This window comes from Triturus cristatus, chromosome 1_2 (assembly GCF_964204655.1).
Source record: "Triturus cristatus chromosome 1_2, aTriCri1.1, whole genome shotgun sequence".
Classification (NCBI taxonomy): domain Eukaryota; kingdom Metazoa; phylum Chordata; class Amphibia; order Caudata; family Salamandridae; genus Triturus; species Triturus cristatus.
In genome coordinates, this window is record NC_140580.1 from 1,152,619,604 (window position 1) to 1,152,642,807 (window position 23,204).

The 23,204-nt window shown below is 49.7% G+C and overlaps 1 protein-coding gene across 8 annotated transcripts in view; it reads right to left on the reverse strand.

The window, feature by feature from the left end:
• The window catches only part of POMT1 (protein O-mannosyltransferase 1), a 128,444-nt gene that overhangs the window by 13,041 nt on the left and 92,199 nt on the right, over positions 1-23,204 (reverse strand). For 7 of the 8 annotated variants that reach the window (XM_085613941.1, XM_085613935.1, XM_085613936.1 and 4 more), the window contains 7 exons: positions 19,193-19,289; positions 15,425-15,517; positions 4,973-5,093; positions 4,600-4,697; positions 2,707-2,820; positions 1,319-1,445; positions 415-592 (listed from right to left, as the gene is read on the reverse strand). In XM_085613941.1, the coding sequence (XP_085470067.1) occupies positions 415-592; positions 1,319-1,445; positions 2,707-2,820; positions 4,600-4,697; positions 4,973-5,093; positions 15,425-15,517; positions 19,193-19,289 (828 nt within the window). The remainder of the gene's footprint in view (positions 1-414; positions 593-1,318; positions 1,446-2,706; positions 2,821-4,599; positions 4,698-4,972; positions 5,094-15,424; positions 15,518-19,192; positions 19,290-23,204) is intronic. The other variant, XM_085613942.1, reaches the window with a different exon arrangement.

Below are 23,204 nucleotides of genomic sequence, written 5' to 3' on the forward strand. Positions count from 1 at the left end.
AAATATGTTTTTTTTTTTATTGGTTTTGAATTTAGTCTTGAGAGCGTCTCTCATTTATTGCTTCTGTGAGTACAAGAAATGCTTAGCATTACCCTCTGATAAGCCTAAACTGATCGCCCTCAAGCCTACAAACGAGAGCATTTAGTGCTATCATTTTTGCATCTGTACACCAATAAGGGTTGCCTAGACTCTTTACACAGTGCGCCTCGTTTGGGTCCTCTATTTAAAGAGCCAGCTTCCTACAAGTACTGTAACTCTCACAGCCCTGCCAGCGTCTCAGTCTTGATCCAGCACACCTGCTGGTGTTCTGCTCTTGGGGTCGACACATACAGCTTAGCTGGTGCACTGCTAATACAGAGTAGTTCACTGTACCTCTAGCCTCCAAAGCCAAGAACGAGTGTGAGCGCTGCATACCTCAGCAAGTGATCATATATGTGCTGGAGTACGATGGGAAGAAGGATGACCTGTAACGTGAATGCCGGTAGGTAATGGTACAGGAAAAGGGTCTTCTCCATCAGAAAAAAAGGCAGGTAATTCACAACCCAGCCCCCCAAGAGGAGAGCCCCTGCCACTGTCCAGGTCTGCCAGGAATCTGCACAATGAGCACAAATGAGAGCATGTGAGAGGCAGTCAGAGAGAGTCAGAGATAGAGAAGTGTGTGTTGTAGGAATGAGAGGGTTTACTGCAGCACTTGTGGGGATGCGGAGTGCACCTCTGCTCCCTCACTGGAACGCGAGAGTGAGTGACTGAGTCAGAGATTTGGCGTCCCAGTATAAGGTGTGTGCATGTGAGATGTGGTGGGCAATGGGTGTTATCGAGCAGTTGTGTAACATATAACAGCCACTAATGTGACCTTCTAGCTCTCTTAGTGTCTGGCACCATTATAGGCGGACCTACACGTGTTGATGAAGAGGTATGTATTTGTAGCATGACCTACATGGGAGAGTTTAGTGAGGTGCTTGCAGTTGTGACGTGGTCTAGAGACTGTTTGGCAAGCTTGTTGCTGCTGTTATGCTTGCCAAAGTCTATGTGAGATGTGACAGCACTCACTTCATGCAGCATTTACTTTAACATACCTGGCCGATGAATACGCGCATGGTTGGAAGGTGGTGCCCTCGTTCGTCACCCTGTGTGTGTGTGAGAAATACTGCTCCACGATGCATTGGTTAAGAAGGGGGGCGCGTGTGATTTACTGCACTCTACAAACTACTGCAGTTAAGTGGTGGTGGGTGTGCAGCATGCATGTGTGCCTGCTTGCCAGCCAACATACTAGCCAGTGTACACGCCATCACATTCACCAACTTCACCGCCCTCCTACCTTCGGAGATGTCGTGAATTTTCCGCTGTCTTCTCAGCAGGTACCAAAGGAACAGCAGCAGATACAACACGGTGCTAAAGTTGGCAGAGTAGCAGATTACTACATTCCCCAGCAGCTGGATCTGAGCCTAGAGACAAAGAGCGAAAGCTCACTAATACTGAACAAGCAATTTCTCATTCGAGATCCCCATGCGTGTACTGGCTGACAGCAGCAAGAACTGTCCGTGGGTACAAGTGGTACCAAGAGCTGCAAGCGACAACTACCTGATGTGGCGCTGGATTAGCATGGGTAGCAGGTAGGAGTAAGCACCACAGATAGCAGCAAGGAACACAAACATTGGCACGTCACAACAGTAGCACTGAGCAGTTCTGATGACTGTAAGCAGTACTGACTGCTCTATCTGGCTTCTACAACAGCAAAGTGGTCCCATCTTTCAAGTATACAACAACACCAAGTAGCAGTGGTAGTCCCAACCGAGTTGCCCCTTGCAATTAGGATTGACAGAAGCAGGATGTTAGTTGTTTGCAGCCTTTGACACAGCTTGCAGCCGACAACAGCAAGAAAGAGAAAAAGCAAGAGGCACTGGAAGCAGCAAGTGATGACAGGACAAAAGATGCATGAAACTGTAAGTGAAAAGCAGAGCACGCAGGGTCAATCCAAGGAGCAGTGACTGCTACACACAACTCTTAGATCAACAAACTGTGTCCACTGTTGCAAGGGATACCAACAGAAGCAAGCAGCAGCAACAGTCAATGACTCAACACCAGCAGCGTAGACCAATGCAAGTAGTACTGACTGCAGACCATAACCCCAGTGCAGCAGAAATTGGCCAAAACTGCAAATAGTGCTGATAACTTCAAGAGGATCTGAGCTGCAAGAGTTGTCTACACTCCACAGTAGGTGGATCAAGCGCGGTCCTAAACTCTCCGACACTCACAATACCTGGAAGTAACAATGTGACCAGGCAGGCCCAGGTGGAGTGAGTTTCTAAACATGACCAACAGAATGCTTGCTTGTGTGTCTTTAACATGGACACCAGGACATTTCTGAAATGTCTCTCTATTACACCAGCAAGACATCCGACATCTGTGCTGCTGGCAACGTTGTCAGATAACCAGTTTGAGTAGACCCGCCTCTTGAGCAGCTTGTCTCGTTTGCAGACCAGCAGGTGAACTGGTCAGTCTACTGCACAACTGGGAACGTTCACAACACTAGGTAAGCCGGAGTAAGATTTCAGTTCAAACACAGCATTGCAAGGACAAGCAGATGGTCTGCAGTAAGTAATCCCCCGTTTAGAAGTAGCAGTGCCAAAGGTGGAACCCAAGGGAGGGGAGAAGGGTGGGGGATGGAGGGTAGACCATACGTGTTAACAATCCTTACATACTCACCGAGGTCTGAGGGTGAAGCCAGTAGGCAATGCTGGTTTCCATAGTAATCCAGTCAAAGGGGGTCGAACTGTACTTATGCTCAGTCTGTTCACTCTTCAGGGTCAGCATCTTCCACTGCAGGGGGCACACAGACGAGGGTCAGAGGGCTGATCCAGGTGTAGCGATCTCTAAGCCCCAACACTGCGATATGATCTGCTTGAAGTCGAGCAGGAGGAGAGGAGGGACAGAGAAACCTACTGTGCAATGGGCTTGCTTCATCTATAACCATTCCTTTCTCTCCCTAACCCCTCAGCCTCTCTGTAATGAACCCTACCTGGTCAAATCCTTATCCCACTTTCACCTGTAACCTTCCTTTTCCACCCACGTGCTGTGTCCCCTCTTAGCCTACCCCTTTCTCTTCCTAAAATGTTTAAAACCACTTTTGCCCTCTCTCCCTATCCTGCTCTGTTCCCTCCCATCAATCTGTTCACCCATATCTATTCATCTTTTCAGGCGTTCCAGGCTTTTATCTGTCCCCCAGCTTTTTGCTACATCTAATACACACCACAAGACACAATGAAAGCCATGACACACCTCTTCCTCGCCTTCCAGACATATTTTCTATTCTTCTCCTCCCTTCCTTTCTCACTATGGGTGCTCTACTCCTTCCATATCTTTTAATATCTCTCATCTTCCTTCTCTCAGTAACCAACCTCAGGCTACCCCTACCTCCACCCCAATGGACACATCTTGAGCACAATTCTTTGCTCTGGCGGAACACATGACAATAACAGAAAACCTGCCAATAATCTGGAGCAACCACAAGCTCTCACCTCCTCCTTTATACACTCCCCACAGGAACAACTACAGTGACTAACAAGACTACTGAGAAACAATGGCACAAACGCCGTCTTTGTGCAGCCAGGTCCCAACTCGCCATGAATAACCTGGCATTAGAATAGCTGCCTTCCCTGAGATCGAAGACCTCAAAGAAGGGAACAATCTGCCCCGTCCATGAAACGGGCTCTGCCCATTTAAAAGGAACCAAACCCGACCACTTAACCCGTCTGGGCTGGCCTGAATATAAATGGAGTGGCTCCGCTGCTACTGCCAGTCCTGTCCACTGCTCCAGAGACTAGAGGACGTCACCGGCTTCCGATGAAGTATCCTAGACTGGAACGTCTACCGTCGATATGTCAGGTCACATATCATGTTACTGCTCTGGTTTACTTCAGCTCCTTTCATCATCCTTTGCATCCCCTAATGCTCAACCATCTTAACACTACCCTTCAGAGTCTATCTCAGACTGCAGCTGGACCTTCTCAAGTCTCCCGGCCAAACTTGCTACAGCTTCGATAGGCAGATATTGGTAAAACTAGAGAACGCAAAGGATCCATTCCCCAAAAGGACGGTACCCATAATCGATGCGCAGTCAAGTCCCACTCTAACTACACTGCACTTGCATAAGCGCCACTTCTTAATTGCAAAGTCTCGAAGAACAGCAATCCACTGGTCCCCACACACAACTCCAAAACCCTTTCCACTAATCATGCAAGACCACAAAAACAGTGATGTGCTGTTTCTTGAGGGAGGGCTCAAAAGACCAAGAATGAACCTTTCTTTGGGACACCCCCAAATACTTAGCTGCCAGTTTGTCAATTGTCATGTGACAGCTTCAGCCAGTCCTGACTTTTTAGGCAGCAAAACTCTGATGAGAGCTCTAGCTATAATTTTCCAATTAAATGAACAAATAATTGGGAAAAATTGTCCGCTTTACCACGATATCTGAAATATCCATTACTCATACATACCGAAACACCTCACAATCCCCTCCACGTCATACTACATTTGGAGACCCACGCAGGCAGTGTAAGGGGCCACAGACCCTCCTGCCTCCAGTTACCCAAGCATTACCTGCAATTCCATGAACTTGGCTGTGAAGCTGAGGTTCCTGCTCACATCCATGCGAGTGGGGGACTGGAGTTCTGCCTCACGCTCTGACTGCTCATAACCTGTAAAAGAAAGAAAAGGGAGAGTTGTATCTCCATTCCTGGACTGACCAAGACATTACAATTAGTATATTAGTGTAAATGTATTTTTAAGTAAAAACAATACAACATCTCCCAGAAAGTATAAGCATGTCAATTTAACGTCCAGGACTGAACTAACAGTGTCATCTGTTAACCCTACCGGGGAAGCAGTTATTCTACTGGTTGTGGACGAGTACATATTTAGAACAGTAGGTCACAGGATGTCTGTAGCTACAAAAGGGGACAAAAGACATTACTTCTCCCATAGCGGTGCTCCTCTACGTTCCAGACAAGACTCTGATGGTACCCCTTAGACATCTTGTCACCAACAACCTCAAGCTGACGATATCCCCAGTCGGGTAAGGCAGAGCCACTGAGCTGCAAAAGCAAAGACAATAAAACATTAACACTTTCAGCAGCAACAGGCAGCCATTCACACAGGTGACTCTGAGTAAAGGGAGTGGTGTGGGTAATGGAAAGCAAACACTGTAGCTTGACGGGCTAGGTGTTCACGCATCATAAAAATCAAGAGTATCTCAGCGCCTTCAGGGTTACAGGAATCACAATATGTGAAGACTGGGACAATTCTTACAACATTTTAAGGACAAAAGTGAAAATGACATGTGCAAAAAGTAGCATCTGTGCTGGCAAAACACAGATTCTTAATTGGAGGGGGCTTGATTTCCTGCAGTCACAGCTGCAGGGTAGCACACAAAAACAGAATCTGCAATGGGGGTGATAGTACCAGTGTGGGAATGCTTTTACCCCCACACTCTTTTTACAAGGTAGGAATGCCTCACAAAATCCAAATTTTTCGGCTGTGAAGAAAAGAAATAGATAATTAAGTAGTCCCTAGTTCAGAGATGACAGGCATATGCCTGGTCGTCATTTCTCCACATGTATGCCATTCAGGTTGTAGGATGCCCAAAAATAAGTTAAAAAAAAATATTTTTTTTAATTGTAAAGCCATGCAAACAATATGCCTACACAAGCATTGTAGGAAGGTGGATATCTGACTATGGTTACCCCCAAATTTTTGCCTAGTGTCTAGCTGGTTTTTCGACTTAGTTGGCCTGAGATCCTGCCATTCAGGCTCTCAGGCTATCTGCTCTCTCTGTAAAATGGACTCCATGTACCCTAGGTACATACCCAATTGGTTGGATCACCCTGTCAGCCCCTGTACCAGTGTACACTAGGTACCCAGGGCATTGGTGTATCCAAGGCCTGCCAGGGGCTGAAGCATGTATTATGCCACCCCAGGCTTGGCCTAACAATCTGACACAACTGGCTGATCACTCAGCTGGGGTAAGTTGGTGTAATCACCTCTTACTTAGGTGTAGTATACCTATACCTAAACTTAAATGGGACACCTGGTAACCTATAAGTCACTCCTATGGCAGGCCTTAACAATCCTGAAGGCAGAGTGCTTGGTTCCATGTGAGATGGTGCTCTGGCATGAGCTGAGCCTGTCTGCAGTGGTCGGAACAACTTCCTTCTACTGTTTCCAGATATCGTCATACCATATACTCTTAAGTGCATTATGAACCTCGCGGTTAAATGCTATCTTTGGTTTGGCTTTATCAAAACATGTCGAGTAAGGTGTCATACGAATTGGAATACTAACCCCTCGCCAATTCTGGCGACGGGGTTAGCATTCCACCCTTCTAGAGGGACACGACATGTACAGTGCCTGAAACCCGGGTAAAATCAGACATAGCCTCAGCTCCACAAAATGGATGCTGCCACCACAGACACAAGTCTGCCCTCCTGCTGCTGGGAGTCCTTCCAGCTTGGGAGGTGTGGACAAAGGGTTTCCTGCCAGGGGAGGTGCGTGCACCACCCCAGACAGGATTTTGTGTATTGGTCAGGTAGGGCTTGAAAGAAACCAGACATGCCTGTGGCTCACAAGGAGCCTCGGTGCATATGCCAGTTCAAACCGGTCCTGGGGCACACCAGTCCCGGGCCTGGGGCGAGCTGGACAAAGGATTGGGGGTGTAACCACCCCCCTTCCTGGTCCCACCCATAGGGAGGGACCTAGCAGGTAGTCCGGCCCCTAGAATCCGAATAAAGGTAGGAGCTGTGTCCTAAGACTTTAGACATCCTGGAATCAACTTGAAACTAAGAAGAAGACGGGAACTTCGACATTCTGCTGCACAGAAGACTGAAGAAAATCTCCCCTGTGGTCAGGGAGTGACCACCTTGCTAACGCAAGCACCATCCAGCGAATCAACGTCTGCTTTGCCGCCGCCTCCCGCTGGAGCCCGAGCCCAGAGACTGACAAGACCTGGACCTCCAGACCTCTCACCGCCCGATCCACAGTCCCTGCAAAGAGGAGACCCGTGGAGGCACCGAGACACGTGGAGCCAGCCATCTTGGAACGACTACGACAAGCTGACAAGTGCAACAACCGAGGCTCCCTCCAAGTTGTGCTTTGGGTCCTGAGAAGCCCAACCCTCGAGCAGCATCTGCACCAAAGGTGAGCCCTCCAGCATCTCCACGATCTGCGTGGGGCCCTTCTGCATTTTGCCACTCGACGCGCCTAACCGGTTGCTGGCCCGCTGGCTAGTGGCCATCTTGGCGACGAAATCTACGACAAACACCGCTGGTCTGGTTGCTCCAGACTGGCCCTTGCTCCCCTCCAAAGGAGCAATCCCTCTGACCTTGCTGGTCAGAACCAACAGCTGATTTCCGAATCCTCCTACAATTGCTTTTGCCAAGGCTTGTTTGCTTCGATCAAGTCGCCGACACCCCCGACAGCGAGAGCCTGCGTGGGACAGCTCGTGAGCCGACTCCTGGACGTCGTCGACCTTCAGGGACCACGTGGCTGCGGAGACAAGCTACCCCTCATCACCTGTTTGCACCCGACATCGCCTGGTACCCACCTGGTGCCACGCTGGTCACTGGCTAGTGACTGTGAACACTGTCCCCTCTGCTTACAGGTCTTCAACATCTCCGATCCACTCTTGGATCCACTGCATCTCTTCCCGACCGACCGCCTGCAGCACTTTTGTCTACAGGCCCCACGGAACAGATAGAAGAAACCCGACGCACTTCGAGGCCTATGCACCCGCTTCCTGTGGGTGAGGTAAAGCTGGCACACCTGTGCCCAAGTGTAGTATTACATCTCTAGTGCCTGTGTTCCAAATCTTAAGTTCCTAGGTCATCCGGAAGATTCCTTTTGCAGTAACTTTGTACTTTTTACGCACCCATTGAAACCTATGGGAGCACGCGTGTGACTATTTGCTCTGCACACGCCACCCGTGGACCTCCTGGTCACTAACTGACGTTAGCTCCTTGTAGGCCCAGCGATTCTAGAGGCCCTAGGCCTTTTCCCTTTTCTGTTCGTGGTACTTATACCACTATTTTAGTATATGGTTTGAGTGGCCACCAGGGCCTATCCATATAACGTGCAACTTCTGTGTATTCTGTGATAATCTTGTTTGACGATTTGTGCTCCTGTGCTCATAAAGAGACTAGGGGTTACTTTGAGAAATAAATACATATATATTTTGAATATATATCTGTGTGGTGTCCTTTCATTGGTATAAAAGGGGGTTGCATTTGGTAAAACAGCTGGCTTAACACGCATCACGAGTTTAGCCTCAAAGACTGCTTAGCCTACGCTACCACTAGGGCAGCTAGTCCGAAAAGGTTGACTTACAACCACACCATAAGGGTTGCTTGGCATGGTACAAGGTGGTCACTAGAACTAGTGAACAGCATATACCAGGCCAACTTCTCACATTGGTGAGCAGCGGTTGGATTTGAGCTTGCTGTGTTTTACCATTGTAATCTCTTGGTTACCAATTGAAAGATCACATAGGTACCTGTAGGTACATATAAAACAAGATTAGATATACTTAAGTTCTACTGAACTTAGTTGTTGTAGAGCAAAGGGAGTAGCACACCCTGACTACAACTACTAGATAGGTTTAGTAGGTAAACCCAAGTGTAGGTAGATTGCAACACATCCACCCACACTTAAGAGCAATGGCCGGGGCAGAGGGGTCCACTGTACCCATCTCTGTTGAGAGTGACCCCCAGAGGGCACCATCCAGCTTTGCTACCCTTAATCAGAATGAGCTCAGGCATTTGGCAACTCTTAGAGGCCTTAAACAGCCCAAGAACCCAAACTCTGCTGAGCTCAGAGAGCTCTTACAGAATGATGAGAATCAGAGAGCACTCAAGAAAGCTTCCCAGTTAGCCCCCTTAGGGACAGGAACAGGAGGCCCCCCTTCTGAAGATGCCACTGAAGTACCCCTTCCCAATAGTCACCCCTTAGATGGGATGCCTACCACAGAGGAAGAAAGTGATGGGGATACAGATGTGAGTGGGGATGAAGGGAGAACTAGCCCAGTGCCAAGTGTTATACTTGGCCCAGCTAAACTAAGGCTATTGGGGACTGACAGTGGGTTCACCCCATTGGATCTCCCCAGTGGACTTAACACAGGGCTTGGAAGGCAAAGGAATCGCTCAGGTGACTCCAATGCTTCCCATGGCTCTAGAGGCTCTCAAGGTCACTCCAGAAGGAGACTGACCACCCCTCAGAGGAGGGAACATGAGGCCAGAATGCAGGAAGCCCAGCTGAGGATCAGGAAGCAGGAGCTAGAAGTAGCCCTGATGGAAGAAAAACTGAGCAAGGCTAGGCAGCATAGAGAGAGTGGGTCTATACCCACTGGTGGCAGCAATGTCCCTAGGGACAAAGATAGGGTCTTTGACAATAGGAACCTGTCCAAGATTGTGCCCCCCTACAAAAGTGGGGATGACATCCACAAATGGATGACTGCTCTTGAGAGAGCCTGCAAAGTGCAGCAGGTTCCTGAAGACCAGTGGGCAGCAATCTTATGGCTCTCCTTTGAGGGGAGAGGCAGAGATAGACTCCTCACTGTTAGAGAAGAGGATGTCAGAAATTACAGAGTCCTGAAGAGTGTCCTAGTTGATGGGTTAGGCTTAACCACTGAACAGTACAGGTTAATGTTCAGAGACACCCAGAAGACACAGACTCAGGACTGGTCTGAATATGTGGAATGTGCCACTAAGGCTTTGGAGGGTTGGTTGCTGGGAAGTAAGGTGTCTGATTATACAGGATTGTACAATTTGATGATGAGAGAGCAGATTTTAAGTAATTGTCAAAACCAGCTTCTCCATCAACACCTGGTAGACTCAGATTTGACCTCTCCCCAAGAATTGGGAAAGAGGGCAGATAAATGGGTCAGGACCAGGATCAGGCCTAAAAACCAGGGTGGTGACCAAAAGAAAGATACCACCAAGCCTCAAGAGAAGGGGGGGGATAAAGAAAAAGAGAAACCGTCCTCAGGGCCCCAAAACTCCACACAGGGTGGTGGGTCCCAAGCTCCCTCCTCTACCACAGCTAAAAAGCCCTACTGCCATGAGTGTAAAACTCCTGGGCATTGGAAAACTGACAGCGGTTGCCCAAGGGCTAAAAACAAAACTGTTCCTCCAATTACTCCTGTCACACCACCTATTACTGTCAGCAGTAATCCCCCAGGTGGTGGGAGTGCCCCCAGAAATCTGGGTGGGTTTACTTGGGGAACACAGGGGGACCCTGGCTTAGCCAATTCCCCTACAGCAACCACTCTTGTCTGTGATGGTGGCATGGGGTTTGCCAACTTCACTGCCTGTCCCAACACTTTGGGTAGGTACAGACAGGAGCCCTACATCAATGGTACAAAAGCTGAGGCCTACAGAGACACTGGGGCTAGCATCACAATGGTGGCCCATTGGCTAGTTCCCTCTGAGCAGCTTTTGCCCGGTTTCTCCTACCAGGTGACTAACATTGATGGCAAACAGAACAGTCATCCCATGGCAGAGGTATGTCTCAGCTGGGGAGGGGTCACTGGCCCTAAAAGGGTAGCAGTGTCCCCAACCTTGCCTGTAGACTGCTTACTGGGGAATGACTTAGAACTCTCAGCTTGGGCTGGAGTTGAACAAGACACCCATTCTAAAATGGTAGGCCTTTCACAAAAGGGTAGGGGGGTTGTGCCATTCACAACCCCTGTCCAAATAGATTTCCTCCCTGAAAAGGTTGGAAGGGCAGTGGTAGCCACAGCCCAGGCACAGACAGACTTCCCTGTAGGGACTGGCAGAGCTGTGACAGTCACAGCTCAAACACAAACTGAGTGCCCCCCTGAAAAGGTTGGCAAGGCTGTAATGGTCTCAGCCTATACTCAGACTGACATAGGTGTAGTGAAGCCTGAAACAATGGATCACTCCACACAAACTGAGAGTAGTGGGGAGGAAGAAAAGTCTCCCTCTCCCCAGACATTAGGAAAAGGTCAGCCTCCTCAGGGATCTGACCTCACCCCTTGTGAAGGAACTGCCCCAGAGGTAGCCAGGCCTGGCCTGGCAGAGCCTCTGATGTCAGTGGCCCCTTCCAAGGTGGGATCCAGTCTGGTGCAGGTAGCCTGCCTCTCTCTACCCTGCCTCAGTCAGCCCAGGGCTGCAGAGGTCAGGGAGGCCAGTGGACCCCCAGAGGGCCCCTGTCCACAAGAACCCCCCCATCAAAAGAATGAGGATTGCCTGGCTAGTAGCCCTAGTCAGGTGATGGGTAAAAACATTCCTGAGGGATCTCCTTTACAGGTAGTTAGGGACCTCCCCCAGGGGGATTCTGTTGGGCACAGGCAAACATGGGACCTTAGGGCCCCAAACCTGACCTGTCCCTCCAGTAAGCCCACAAAAGGGACCCAGCCTCCAGCTTTAGGTAGCCAGAGGCTGACCCTGAGAGCACAGTGCAACTCAGTTAAAGAAAGAAAGGCATCCATGGTGGAGGATGATTGGAGGAAGCTGAGGCCTCACTTTGAGGACACTCACTTCAGTACTCCATCTCAACACCAGCCTTTTACTTTGCCAAGACACACCACAGGTAGAGATTCCCTATGGTGGAGACCCTCTGATACCCTTAGGGTGAGGGATTGCTTAGTGGACCATGAGACAGGGGGTAACCATGCCAGTGCTGGTTCCTCCTTATATGGCCACTTGGGCAATATAGGCTTACCTGGTCAAGGTCAGCCTTATCTCCCTTCGTTTGGGGGGGGGTTGTGTAGGAAGGTGGATATCTGACTATGGTTACCCCCAAATTTTTGCCTAGTGTCTAGCTGGTTTTTCGACTTAGTTGGCCTGAGATCCTGCCATTCAGGCTCTCAGGCTATCTGCTCTCTCTGTAAAATGGACTCCATGTACCCTAGGTACATACCCAATTGGTTGGATCACCCTGTCAGCCCCTGTACCAGTGTACACTAGGTACCCAGGGCATTGGTGTATCCAAGGCCTGCCAGGGGCTGAAGCATGTATTATGCCACCCCAGGCTTGGCCTAACAATCTGACACAACTGGCTGATCACTCAGCTGGGGTAAGTTGGTGTAATCACCTCTTACTTAGGTGTAGTATACCTATACCTAAACTTAAATGGGACACCTGGTAACCTATAAGTCACTCCTATGGCAGGCCTTAACAATCCTGAAGGCAGAGTGCTTGGTTCCATGTGAGATGGTGCTCTGGCATGAGCTGAGCCTGTCTGCAGTGGTCGGAACAACTTCCTTCTACTGTTTCCAGATATCGTCATACCATATACTCTTAAGTGCATTATGAACCTCGCGGTTAAATGCTATCTTTGGTTTGGCTTTATCAAAACATGTCGAGTAAGGTGTCATACGAATTGGAATACTAACCCCTCGCCAATTCTGGCGACGGGGTTAGCATTCCACCCTTCTAGAGGGACACGACATGTACAGTGCCTGAAACCCGGGTAAAATCAGACATAGCCTCAGCTCCACAAAATGGATGCTGCCACCACAGACACAAGTCTGCCCTCCTGCTGCTGGGAGTCCTTCCAGCTTGGGAGGTGTGGACAAAGGGTTTCCTGCCAGGGGAGGTGCGTGCACCACCCCAGACAGGATTTTGTGTATTGGTCAGGTAGGGCTTGAAAGAAACCAGACATGCCTGTGGCTCACAAGGAGCCTCGGTGCATATGCCAGTTCAAACCGGTCCTGGGGCACACCAGTCCCGGGCCTGGGGCGAGCTGGACAAAGGATTGGGGGTGTAACCACCCCCCTTCCTGGTCCCACCCATAGGGAGGGACCTAGCAGGTAGTCCGGCCCCTAGAATCCGAATAAAGGTAGGAGCTGTGTCCTAAGACTTTAGACATCCTGGAATCAACTTGAAACTAAGAAGAAGACGGGAACTTCGACATTCTGCTGCACAGAAGACTGAAGAAAATCTCCCCTGTGGTCAGGGAGTGACCACCTTGCTAACGCAAGCACCATCCAGCGAATCAACGTCTGCTTTGCCGCCGCCTCCCGCTGGAGCCCGAGCCCAGAGACTGACAAGACCTGGACCTCCAGACCTCTCACCGCCCGATCCACAGTCCCTGCAAAGAGGAGACCCGTGGAGGCACCGAGACACGTGGAGCCAGCCATCTTGGAACGACTACGACAAGCTGACAAGTGCAACAACCGAGGCTCCCTCCAAGTTGTGCTTTGGGTCCTGAGAAGCCCAACCCTCGAGCAGCATCTGCACCAAAGGTGAGCCCTCCAGCATCTCCACGATCTGCGTGGGGCCCTTCTGCATTTTGCCACTCGACGCGCCTAACCGGTTGCTGGCCCGCTGGCTAGTGGCCATCTTGGCGACGAAATCTACGACAAACACCGCTGGTCTGGTTGCTCCAGACTGGCCCTTGCTCCCCTCCAAAGGAGCAATCCCTCTGACCTTGCTGGTCAGAACCAACAGCTGATTTCCGAATCCTCCTACAATTGCTTTTGCCAAGGCTTGTTTGCTTCGATCAAGTCGCCGACACCCCCGACAGCGAGAGCCTGCGTGGGACAGCTCGTGAGCCGACTCCTGGACGTCGTCGACCTTCAGGGACCACGTGGCTGCGGAGACAAGCTACCCCTCATCACCTGTTTGCACCCGACATCGCCTGGTACCCACCTGGTGCCACGCTGGTCACTGGCTAGTGACTGTGAACACTGTCCCCTCTGCTTACAGGTCTTCAACATCTCCGATCCACTCTTGGATCCACTGCATCTCTTCCCGACCGACCGCCTGCAGCACTTTTGTCTACAGGCCCCACGGAACAGATAGAAGAAACCCGACGCACTTCGAGGCCTATGCACCCGCTTCCTGTGGGTGAGGTAAAGCTGGCACACCTGTGCCCAAGTGTAGTATTACATCTCTAGTGCCTGTGTTCCAAATCTTAAGTTCCTAGGTCATCCGGAAGATTCCTTTTGCAGTAACTTTGTACTTTTTACGCACCCATTGAAACCTATGGGAGCACGCGTGTGACTATTTGCTCTGCACACGCCACCCGTGGACCTCCTGGTCACTAACTGACGTTAGCTCCTTGTAGGCCCAGCGATTCTAGAGGCCCTAGGCCTTTTCCCTTTTCTGTTCGTGGTACTTATACCACTATTTTAGTATATGGTTTGAGTGGCCACCAGGGCCTATCCATATAACGTGCAACTTCTGTGTATTCTGTGATAATCTTGTTTGACGATTTGTGCTCCTGTGCTCATAAAGAGACTAGGGGTTACTTTGAGAAATAAATACATATATATTTTGAATATATATCTGTGTGGTGTCCTTTCATTGGTATAAAAGGGGGTTGCATTTGGTAAAACAGCTGGCTTAACACGCATCACGAGTTTAGCCTCAAAGACTGCTTAGCCTACGCTACCACTAGGGCAGCTAGTCCGAAAAGGTTGACTTACAACCACACCATAAGGGTTGCTTGGCATGGTACAAGGTGGTCACTAGAACTAGTGAACAGCATATACCAGGCCAACTTCTCACAAGCATGATTCTATTTGTTTTTTGTGATTCCGTCCCAAGAGCTCAGTTGGGGTAATGAGGAAACTCACAAACATGTAGGTTCGCAGTCAGGGCAAAATGTGACGGTGATGTGTGGCTCAATGATTAGAGCGGCAGACCCTGATGCAGAGGTCTAGCCCGGGACCAGGGTTCAATTCCCCGCCTCGGCGGGTCTTGGGCTCAAAAATTCCACGGACCTGATAATTCTCGCCTCGGTGCCTATTCCAATCATGGAGTCCCACTCTGCAACTCTGGGCAATAGCTTGCTTAATCTCCACAACGGCCCCCACAACGCTAAGGATGCTTGGCCTCCACCTTGGGGGTGCCCAGGAGTGGACGCCTCACAGGGAAAGCCAGGATGGGTTCCACAGCGGTATTCGTACAAGCGCCTTGAGACCCTTGCGGGTGAGTAGTGCGCTATACAAGTATCAAATTTACATTTACATGTACTGGAGGACATCTCTGTGAGGGATCAGTCTTTTGCCTTAAGATGATGACTTTATGTCAAACTGACTGAAGATAAAATGTGGGTCTTCTAACTGGCTTTTCTGCTGGCACCTTAATTCTAGTACAAACTCGCTCAATGAAGGGCTCCAGGGAAAGAGCCAGGTGCCCAGTCAGGATATGCTTAGCAAGATCTTAAAACAGCACTAACGTGTGTCCGGTCTTGGGTGATTTCGGCAAAGCGTTCAATGTGAAGGTACACTTGGTGGCATGTGCACCTCTGATTTTCAACCTTTTGTAACCTCACCGTCCATAGTTCTTAGTAATCTTGCCAGGTTTCATTCCCTAGCCGTGGTTTTCAGGTTTAGCATGGGAAGCAGCTATAGCGAAGGGTTGTTCCCAGAGAGACATACTCAGTGCCACACTCCAGGGTGAGTTACCTTCAGCACTGCAGATGTGTTCACGTGCACCAGCTTCACTTCAGACAAGATCGTCTTCCACACGTCTTTGTCTGACTCCCGGTTAACTAGGTCCTAAAAGGTAACACAAGGTGCACAAAACAAGGTAAGCAAAGATTCTAGCTTTAAGAAAAAGAAATCAAAACAAAACATGCTTAAAATAAGATTATTATAAGACGGATGCTCGCATCTGAAAGTGAAGCACTGCTCACAGTTTAAGTGGTTATATCTCAAAGTAATAACATATACAATCTTCGCCCACTCCAAGCATATCAGGAAAGAGCACATTCAGAGTTAGGGTGGCACATGCTTTCATATAGCACATCCCACTAATCACAGCTTATGTATGTAGAGAATACCCCACTTTACGTTCTTGTCTCAATCTCTACACAATACCTTTCTTGTGTTAGGTTTGTTGTTATGGAGAGCAAGAGACACAACATAGCTTCAAGGCAAATAGCAGGCAGCGTATTACCAAATGACGTTTAATAAAGTAATAACAATCAAAACCCTGGCTATTAGATAATGTTGTCACAAGGCAACTCAATCAGCCCAACACTAGAAGTGTACTCTCTAAACAGAGGAAGGGGAGGGATGAAGTCTGGCCTATGGGCTCTTAGAACTGTACTCTGTAAACAGAGGAAGGGGAGGGAGGAAGTCTGGCCTATGGGCTCTTAGAACTGTACTCTGTAAACAGAGGAAGGGGAGGGAGGAAGTCTGGCCTATGGGCTCTTAGAACTGTACTCTGTAAACAGAGGAAGGGGAGGGAGGAAGTCTGGCCTATGGGCTCTTAGAACTGTACTCTCTAAACAGAGGAAGAGGAGGGAGGAAGTCTGGCCTATGGGCTCTTAGAACTGTACTCTGTAAACAGAGGAAGGGGAGGGAGGAAGTCTGGCCTATGGGCTCTTAGAACTGTACTCTCTACACAGAGGAAGAGGAGGGAGGAAGTCTGGCCTATGGGCTCTTAGAACTGTACTCTCTAAACAGAGGAAGAGGAGGGAGGAAGTCTGGCCTATGGGCTCTTAGAACTGTACTCTAAACAGAGGAAGGGGAGGGAGGAAGTCTGGCCTATGGGCTCTTAGAACTGTACTCTGTAAACAGAGGAAGGGGAGGGAGGAAGTCTGGCCTATGGGCTCTTAGAACTGTACTCTGTAAACAGAGGAAGGGGAGGGAGGAAGTCTGGCCTATGGGCTCTTAGAACTGTACTCTCTAAACAGAGGAAGAGGAGGGAGGAAGTCTGGCCTATGGGCTCTTAGAACTGTACTCTGTAAACAGAGGAAGGGGAGGGAGGAAGTCTGGCCTATGGGCTCTTAGAACTGTACTCTCTACACAGAGGAAGAGGAGGGAGGAAGTCTGGCCTATGGGCTCTTAGAACTGTACTCTCTAAACAGAGGAAGAGGAGGGAGGAAGTCTGGCCTATGGGCTCTTAGAACTGTACTCTGTAAACAGAGGAAGGGGAGGGAGGAAGTCTGGCCTATGGGCTCTTAGAACTGTACTCTCTAAACAGAGGAAGAGGAGGGAGGAAGTCTGGCCTATGGGCTCTTAGAACTGTACTCTGTAAACAGAGGAAGGGGAGGGAGGAAGTCTGGCCTATGGGCTCTTAGAACTGTACTCTCTAAACAAAGGAAGAGGAGGGAGGAAGTCTGGCCTATGGGCTTTCCCAAGTACTTTGGAAATCTATACTGGGTGCAATTTAACTCAAAGCAGACAAGCATGTTATCTGTGAACATCTACCAAAACACAGAGGCAGAGGTATCAGAAGGCAGCCTTTCAAATAAACTACCCTCACAATGTAGAATAGGCAAACAGACGCCTCTATGTAAACTGTGGTGAGCCTCATCCAGCCTGTCCACGCCTCGCGCGCCCAGAAAGTCTTGGGGAGCAGTGGCCTGAGGCAGGCTTAAGACTCTCCTCTCACAAGTCACCCACAACTTTGATGGAAGCTGTAGGGAGGCTCCGTGCCCTCCGGAGAGCAGTGCATCTGAAGTTCTTGTCTCCGCTACAAAATTGAGTGCATGTGTTCCCAGATCTCAGACCAGAAAAGTGAAGGGTAGTTTTTAGCTGCTGTTCTTGTGATGAATTCCCTCTGTACGATAGTGGACAGCTCTACTACATGCGCCACTGCCCGGCAACCCCTTCCTAGGGAATCTAGCGATGCCCAATCCTGCTGGAACAATCAGTCTTGTACTGCTTTTTGCGGGCAGCCATGGGTCAAGCTTATGTCCTCAACTAGAGCTGGGGGTGGTGTGTCCTGTAGGCGTGTCAATGAGATAATGGCATGTTTATATAAATGATCTCTGTACTGCGCTTCAGGACTTGCTTGTCGTCCTTCTCTGTCTCTAGAACTACAACTCTTATCAAGGAATTTCACTTCTTGTTTTTCATGCACGTCTTAAATTTCTTCAACACTAGCCCCACAAAGGCCATTTTTGCCTTGATGCTTGATTAGACATTTGTAGAATATGTAATCCTTCCATCGGAATGACTTTCCCGAGTAGAACCTGCCATGGCAGATTCAGGCCCGTGATCTACTGCGGCATCATGCAATGCTTCAAATGGAGGCCTTTGGCATGAAGAAATTTAGTTTTTATTTTATCCCCTTCATTTGTTTTTTCCAGGGACGACCTCACCTACAAAAGGCAGTCACTTCCAATGGCATCAGAAGAGAAGTACCCACTCAAGAGCAGAGATGATGTCCTGGGCCGCAGCTGTCCATATCCTCCATCCTGCTCTTCTGTTGATCTTCACTTAGTGAGGAAAGCTCCCACCAAAACAGCCAGCCAGAGTCCACTGGCTCCTCCTCCTCAATCACTTCTTGCTGCCACACTGTGTCTGCACAGGGGACCTGCCTCGGCTCCAACACACTGGGAGACTCAAAGGTGCCCCTCCCACGCAGGACTCTCTCCAAGCTGCATGGCCAGCAACCACTGCAGCCACACTGAGGCTGCCCTTGCTCAGACAAGGAGAGATTACCTGTGGATGTGCTGTCCCGCCAGGGATCTTCAAAACAGGGAGCTGTCTCTAAATCAGTGGACGCCGGGAAATGGTTAGTACCAGCCCCAACATCTCAGCAGGACCAGAGAAAATGAAAGGGACTGGAACTATCAAGAAACGCAGGAGTCTCGATGCCCGACATGCGCTGTTTCATTTGTTAGAATGCAATGCCCTAAATAACTTACAATCCACACATGTTAAATTCTATTTGTCACTATTCTATCGCAGGTTAACAGATGCAGCGTTGAAGTGTGCCATACAATATATCTAGCGAAGTGAAAAGCTAGTACAGGTGGCTAGTGTGATACTAGCCAGAACTGTGAACATTTGGCAGTGGTGGGCAGGGTGAGAACCTGGAACTGATGGACAGTGTGAGGAAGTGATAATGGTGGACAATGTGAGAAGCTGGCACTAGCAGATCGTATTATAAGTTGGCACTGCTGGGCAGTATAGGCAGCAGACTTGTGTGAAGTGTTACATGCTGGTACTGGGGGCAATGTGAGGAGCAGGCACTGTTGAGTAGTATGAAAAGCTGGCAGTGGTGCACAGTATAAGAGCTGTGCAATGATGACCAGTGTGAGAAGCTGGTGCTGTTGTGCAGGATATTACACTGCATCATTCTCCATTGAAAGGTGTTTCAATATGTGCACCGCCAGAGAGAACGGCAATGGGGCCATCAAGCACCTGTGACCTCTACAAAGAAACCAAAGGGGAAAAAAGTAAGTTGCATTGATAATGCACATCTTCTGCACTCACCACCTTCCAGAGGTTCTGGGCTGGCATTGAGACATTATAGTCTATGTAGCACGTCACTTCCTGGCTGTAGATGGAGAGGGGTGCAGCAACGTCGTGCCTGAAAGGAAACCACATGAAAATCCCTCACAGTGCAGTCAAGAAATGCTCTTAGAAAACCAATAAGTTTTCTTATTTGATGTGCACCAATCAAAACAACACTCCTCCGTGAAGTACACCAATGAAACAATGCTCCTATTTTAAGTACACCTATCAAACAATACTCCTATATCAAATGCGCCAATCAAACAATGCTTCTACATTAAAACCACCAATCAACCCTTGTGTATTGAATTCATAGGTCAATCAATGCTCCAATTTTAAATACAGCAATGACTACTCTCCTATATTAATTGTACCTCTCAAATAACCCTTTTATATTGAATTTCAAACAACGCTCCTGCATACATTAATCAAATTCCAGCTATATAATAAATATACTAAACAAGGCTCTTTTATTACAAACATCAATCAATCAACAATTTTATATTACGTACACCAAAAAAGGTTCCTACATTAGTTTTGTCAGAAGAGCCCATTGAACTCTTTACTTCTAACCTCCTCCTCCATTTTGACACCATCTTCAAGGGAGACTGTATCGAAACTCTTAATTGAACCGATAACCACCTCAGAACTTGCATCCTTCATCTCAACTAACAACCCTTTTCAACATTACCAAGTCTATCACGTGGTCCCTGTCACCACTCATGGTAACGGTGTCATTTACAACCTCTTTGTGGCTAAACAAGACCTCATCTACATCTCCGATTCCATCAGCATTTACTGGTCTTACTTCCTGATGGCATCTTCATCAGCTTCCAAAATACTCTGATCTCTTGCTCCTTCGATCAACAACATTAATCATTTTCATAATTACAACTTGACTATTATTGTCCTCACTGATGACAGCACTCGCCTCTCCAGGCGTTGCGGAGGTTCCTCTTGGGTACGTGAAAGGAGGTAGTTGGGTCCAATGATGTTGAGGGATTTGTAGGCATGGGTGAGGAGTTTGAAGGTGACCCTCTTCTCGACGGGGAGCCAGTGGAGGCCTCGTAGGTGTTGGGTTATGTGCTCGTGGCGCGGTGTCCCAAGGACGAGTCTGGCTGCGGCGTTCTGGATGGTTTGGAGTTTGTGTAGAAGAGTTTTGTTGATTCCGGCGTAGAGGGTGTTGCCGTAACCAGTCTGCTGGTTATGAGTGAGTGGGTGACAGTCCTTCTGCAGTCGGAGGGGATCCATTTGAAGGTCTTACTGAGGATGCGGGGGCTGTTGAAACTAGTGGAGGCGACGGCGTTGATCTGGCGGTTCATGGAGAGGGAGGAGTTAAGGATGATGCCGAGGTTCCGAGCGTGGTCTGTAGGGGTGGGTGGGCTCCCGAAGGCGGAGGGCCACCAGGCGTTGTCCCAGGCGGAGGTGCAGGGTCAGAGGATGAGGACCTCCGTCTTCTCTGAGTTTAGTTTCAGGCAGCTGTCTTTCAAACAGGCTGCCACGTTCTTTATTCCTTCCTGGAAGCAGAGTCTGGTGTCTTCGGGGTTCTTTGTGAGTGAGAGGATGAGCTGGGTGTCATCGGCGTAGGATACGATGCTGAGCCCATGCTGTCTGACGATGGCGGCGAGGGGGGCCAAGTAGATGTTGAGGAGCTTGGGGCGGAGTGAAGATCCCTGGGGTACTCTGCAGTTGATTTCTGTGGGTTTGAAGAGGAAGGGAGGGAGTCGAATCCTCTGGGTTCTGCCGGAGAGGAAGGCTTGGATCCAGTCGAGGGCGGCTCCTTGTATTTCCGCGTCTTGAAGTCTGGCTGCGGGCGTGCGATGTGAAACGGTGTCGAAGGCTGCGGAGAGGTCTAGGAGGATGAGGGCCGCAGTGTGTCCCTGATCCAGTAGCATGCGGATGTCGTCGGTGGCGGCGAGGAGGGCAGTCTCGGTGCTGTGGTTGCTGCGGAATCCAGACTGGGAGGCATCCAGGATTGAGTTCTCTTCGATGAAGGCGGTCAGCTGGGTGTTTACGAGTTTCTTGGTGACTTTGGCCGCAAAGGGGAGGAGAGAGATGGGCCGGTAGTTTTTCAGGTCCGTTGGGTCGGCCGTTGGTATCTTGAGGAGGGGTTTTACCTCCGCCCGTTTCCAGTCATCTGGGCAGATGCCTGATCTGAGGGAGGCGTTGATGGTGCGTCCTAGTTCAGGTGCGATGATGGTGGCGGCCCTGTGGAATATGTGCAGTAGGCAGGGGTCCGTTGGGGCTCCTGAGTGAGTTTTCTTCATGGCCGCGGTGATGAGTTAGACGGTAGCGGGATCCCAGGACGTGATGGTTGGCTCATCGGCGGCGGTGGGTAGGGGAGTGGTGTTCGTCGTTAGTTCGCTGAAGTTGTCGTAGTGGGCCTTGATCTTCAGATGCAAGTAGGAGCTGAGCTTGTCGCAGAGTTCCTGGGAAGGTGTGACGTCCGTGGCTTCGCAGGTGGGTTTTGCGAACTGCTGTATGACGTTGAACAGTTCCTTCGCATTCGTGACTTTGTTCTGGACCCTGTCTCTTATGAAGGTCCGTTTGGTGTCTCGAATGCGCTGGTGGTATTCCTTTAGGGCGTTCTTGTGGTTGTTCCGTGCGTCTGTGGATTTCAGGTTTCGCCAGGTTCTCTCTAGACGTCTGCAGGAGCGTCTGGCTTCTTGAAGTTCTGTGTTGAACCAGGCGTCCTTCAGAGGGCTTTGTTTGGCGTGGGGGCTTAGGGGTGCAAGCTAGTCGGCGCAGCAGGAGACCCAGCGGTGAAATTCCCTGGCTGCGGAGTTGGTGTCCGTCGTGGCGATGGGGGGGTTTTGACGGAGGGTGGTGTTGAGGTGCCCCTCTGTGACCTTTTTCCAGTTCCGTCGTGGCGGGCGCAGTGGTGGTGTTGAAGGTGAAGTGGACGCAGTGGTGGTCAATCCAGAGAGGCTGGGAAGTGTGGCTGAAGCGGATGTTTGTTCCTCCTGCGAAGATGGTGTTGAGGGTGTGACCAGCTTTGTGACTGGGCGTGTTGACGAGCTGCTTCAGTCCTAGGTTGGCAAGGTTGTCAAGGAGAGTGGTGGAGTCGGGGTCGTTGCCATTGTCGAAGTGGAAGTTCAGGTCCCGGAGTTGAATGTAGTCCGTGGAGGTGATGGCGCGGGGTGTGGCGAGCTCGGCGATGGTAGTCGCGGGGTGGGTGCGAGTTCCTGGCGGTCTATAGATGAGGGTGCCCGTGTAGCGTGGTCCTGGGGCTTGTCTGGGACTGGAAATAGAGGTGTTCTGTGTTGAGTGGGGGTCACTCATGCTGGATGAGGAGAGTCGGAGGGTGTCTTGTGTACGATGGCGAGTCCTCCTCTTGGGCGGTGCGGACGGTCCTTTCTCTGGATCTCGTAGCCGTCGGGGATGTCAGTGGCGATGTCGGGGCCAGAGGTGGCATTCGTCCAGGTTTCCGTGAAGAAGGCGACATCGGGCGAGATGGTGTCAATCAGGTTCCAGATCTCTACGGCGTGCGTTGAGAAAGATGCAGGTCAGGGTTGCGGCGGTGCGTGCCTCAGGCGTGTCTATCCTTTGGTGTATCCTTTCATTGAACACGAATGACATCAAAGTTGATCTGAAATTGGACTCCCTTGGATCGATCTCCGCAATCAATGTATGCAGCACATTGGTAAATGGATGGAACAGTAACACCTGAATAATGTAATCCTCTAAAGACTGAATTTCATCTCAAAACCCCACCCCGCAGAAAACCGTCGATGTCTTCAAAACCATTAAAAACTACTACTGTATTGCTCCTGAAATGGTCTCCACAAAAATTCCGTATGTATCCTTCTCTCTTTCACTTCAAAGAAAACATATAATCAATGGGCAAGTTCAAAAGATTACAACTTGAAAAGGTCAAAAACACGAAGCACATACTGTCAGATTACTATCTAAAATAAGCAGTAGAGTTTAGGTCATTTCATTCAGGCCTTACCCAACTTCCCAAAAACAGGGTTCTGCCTATGAGCGCTAC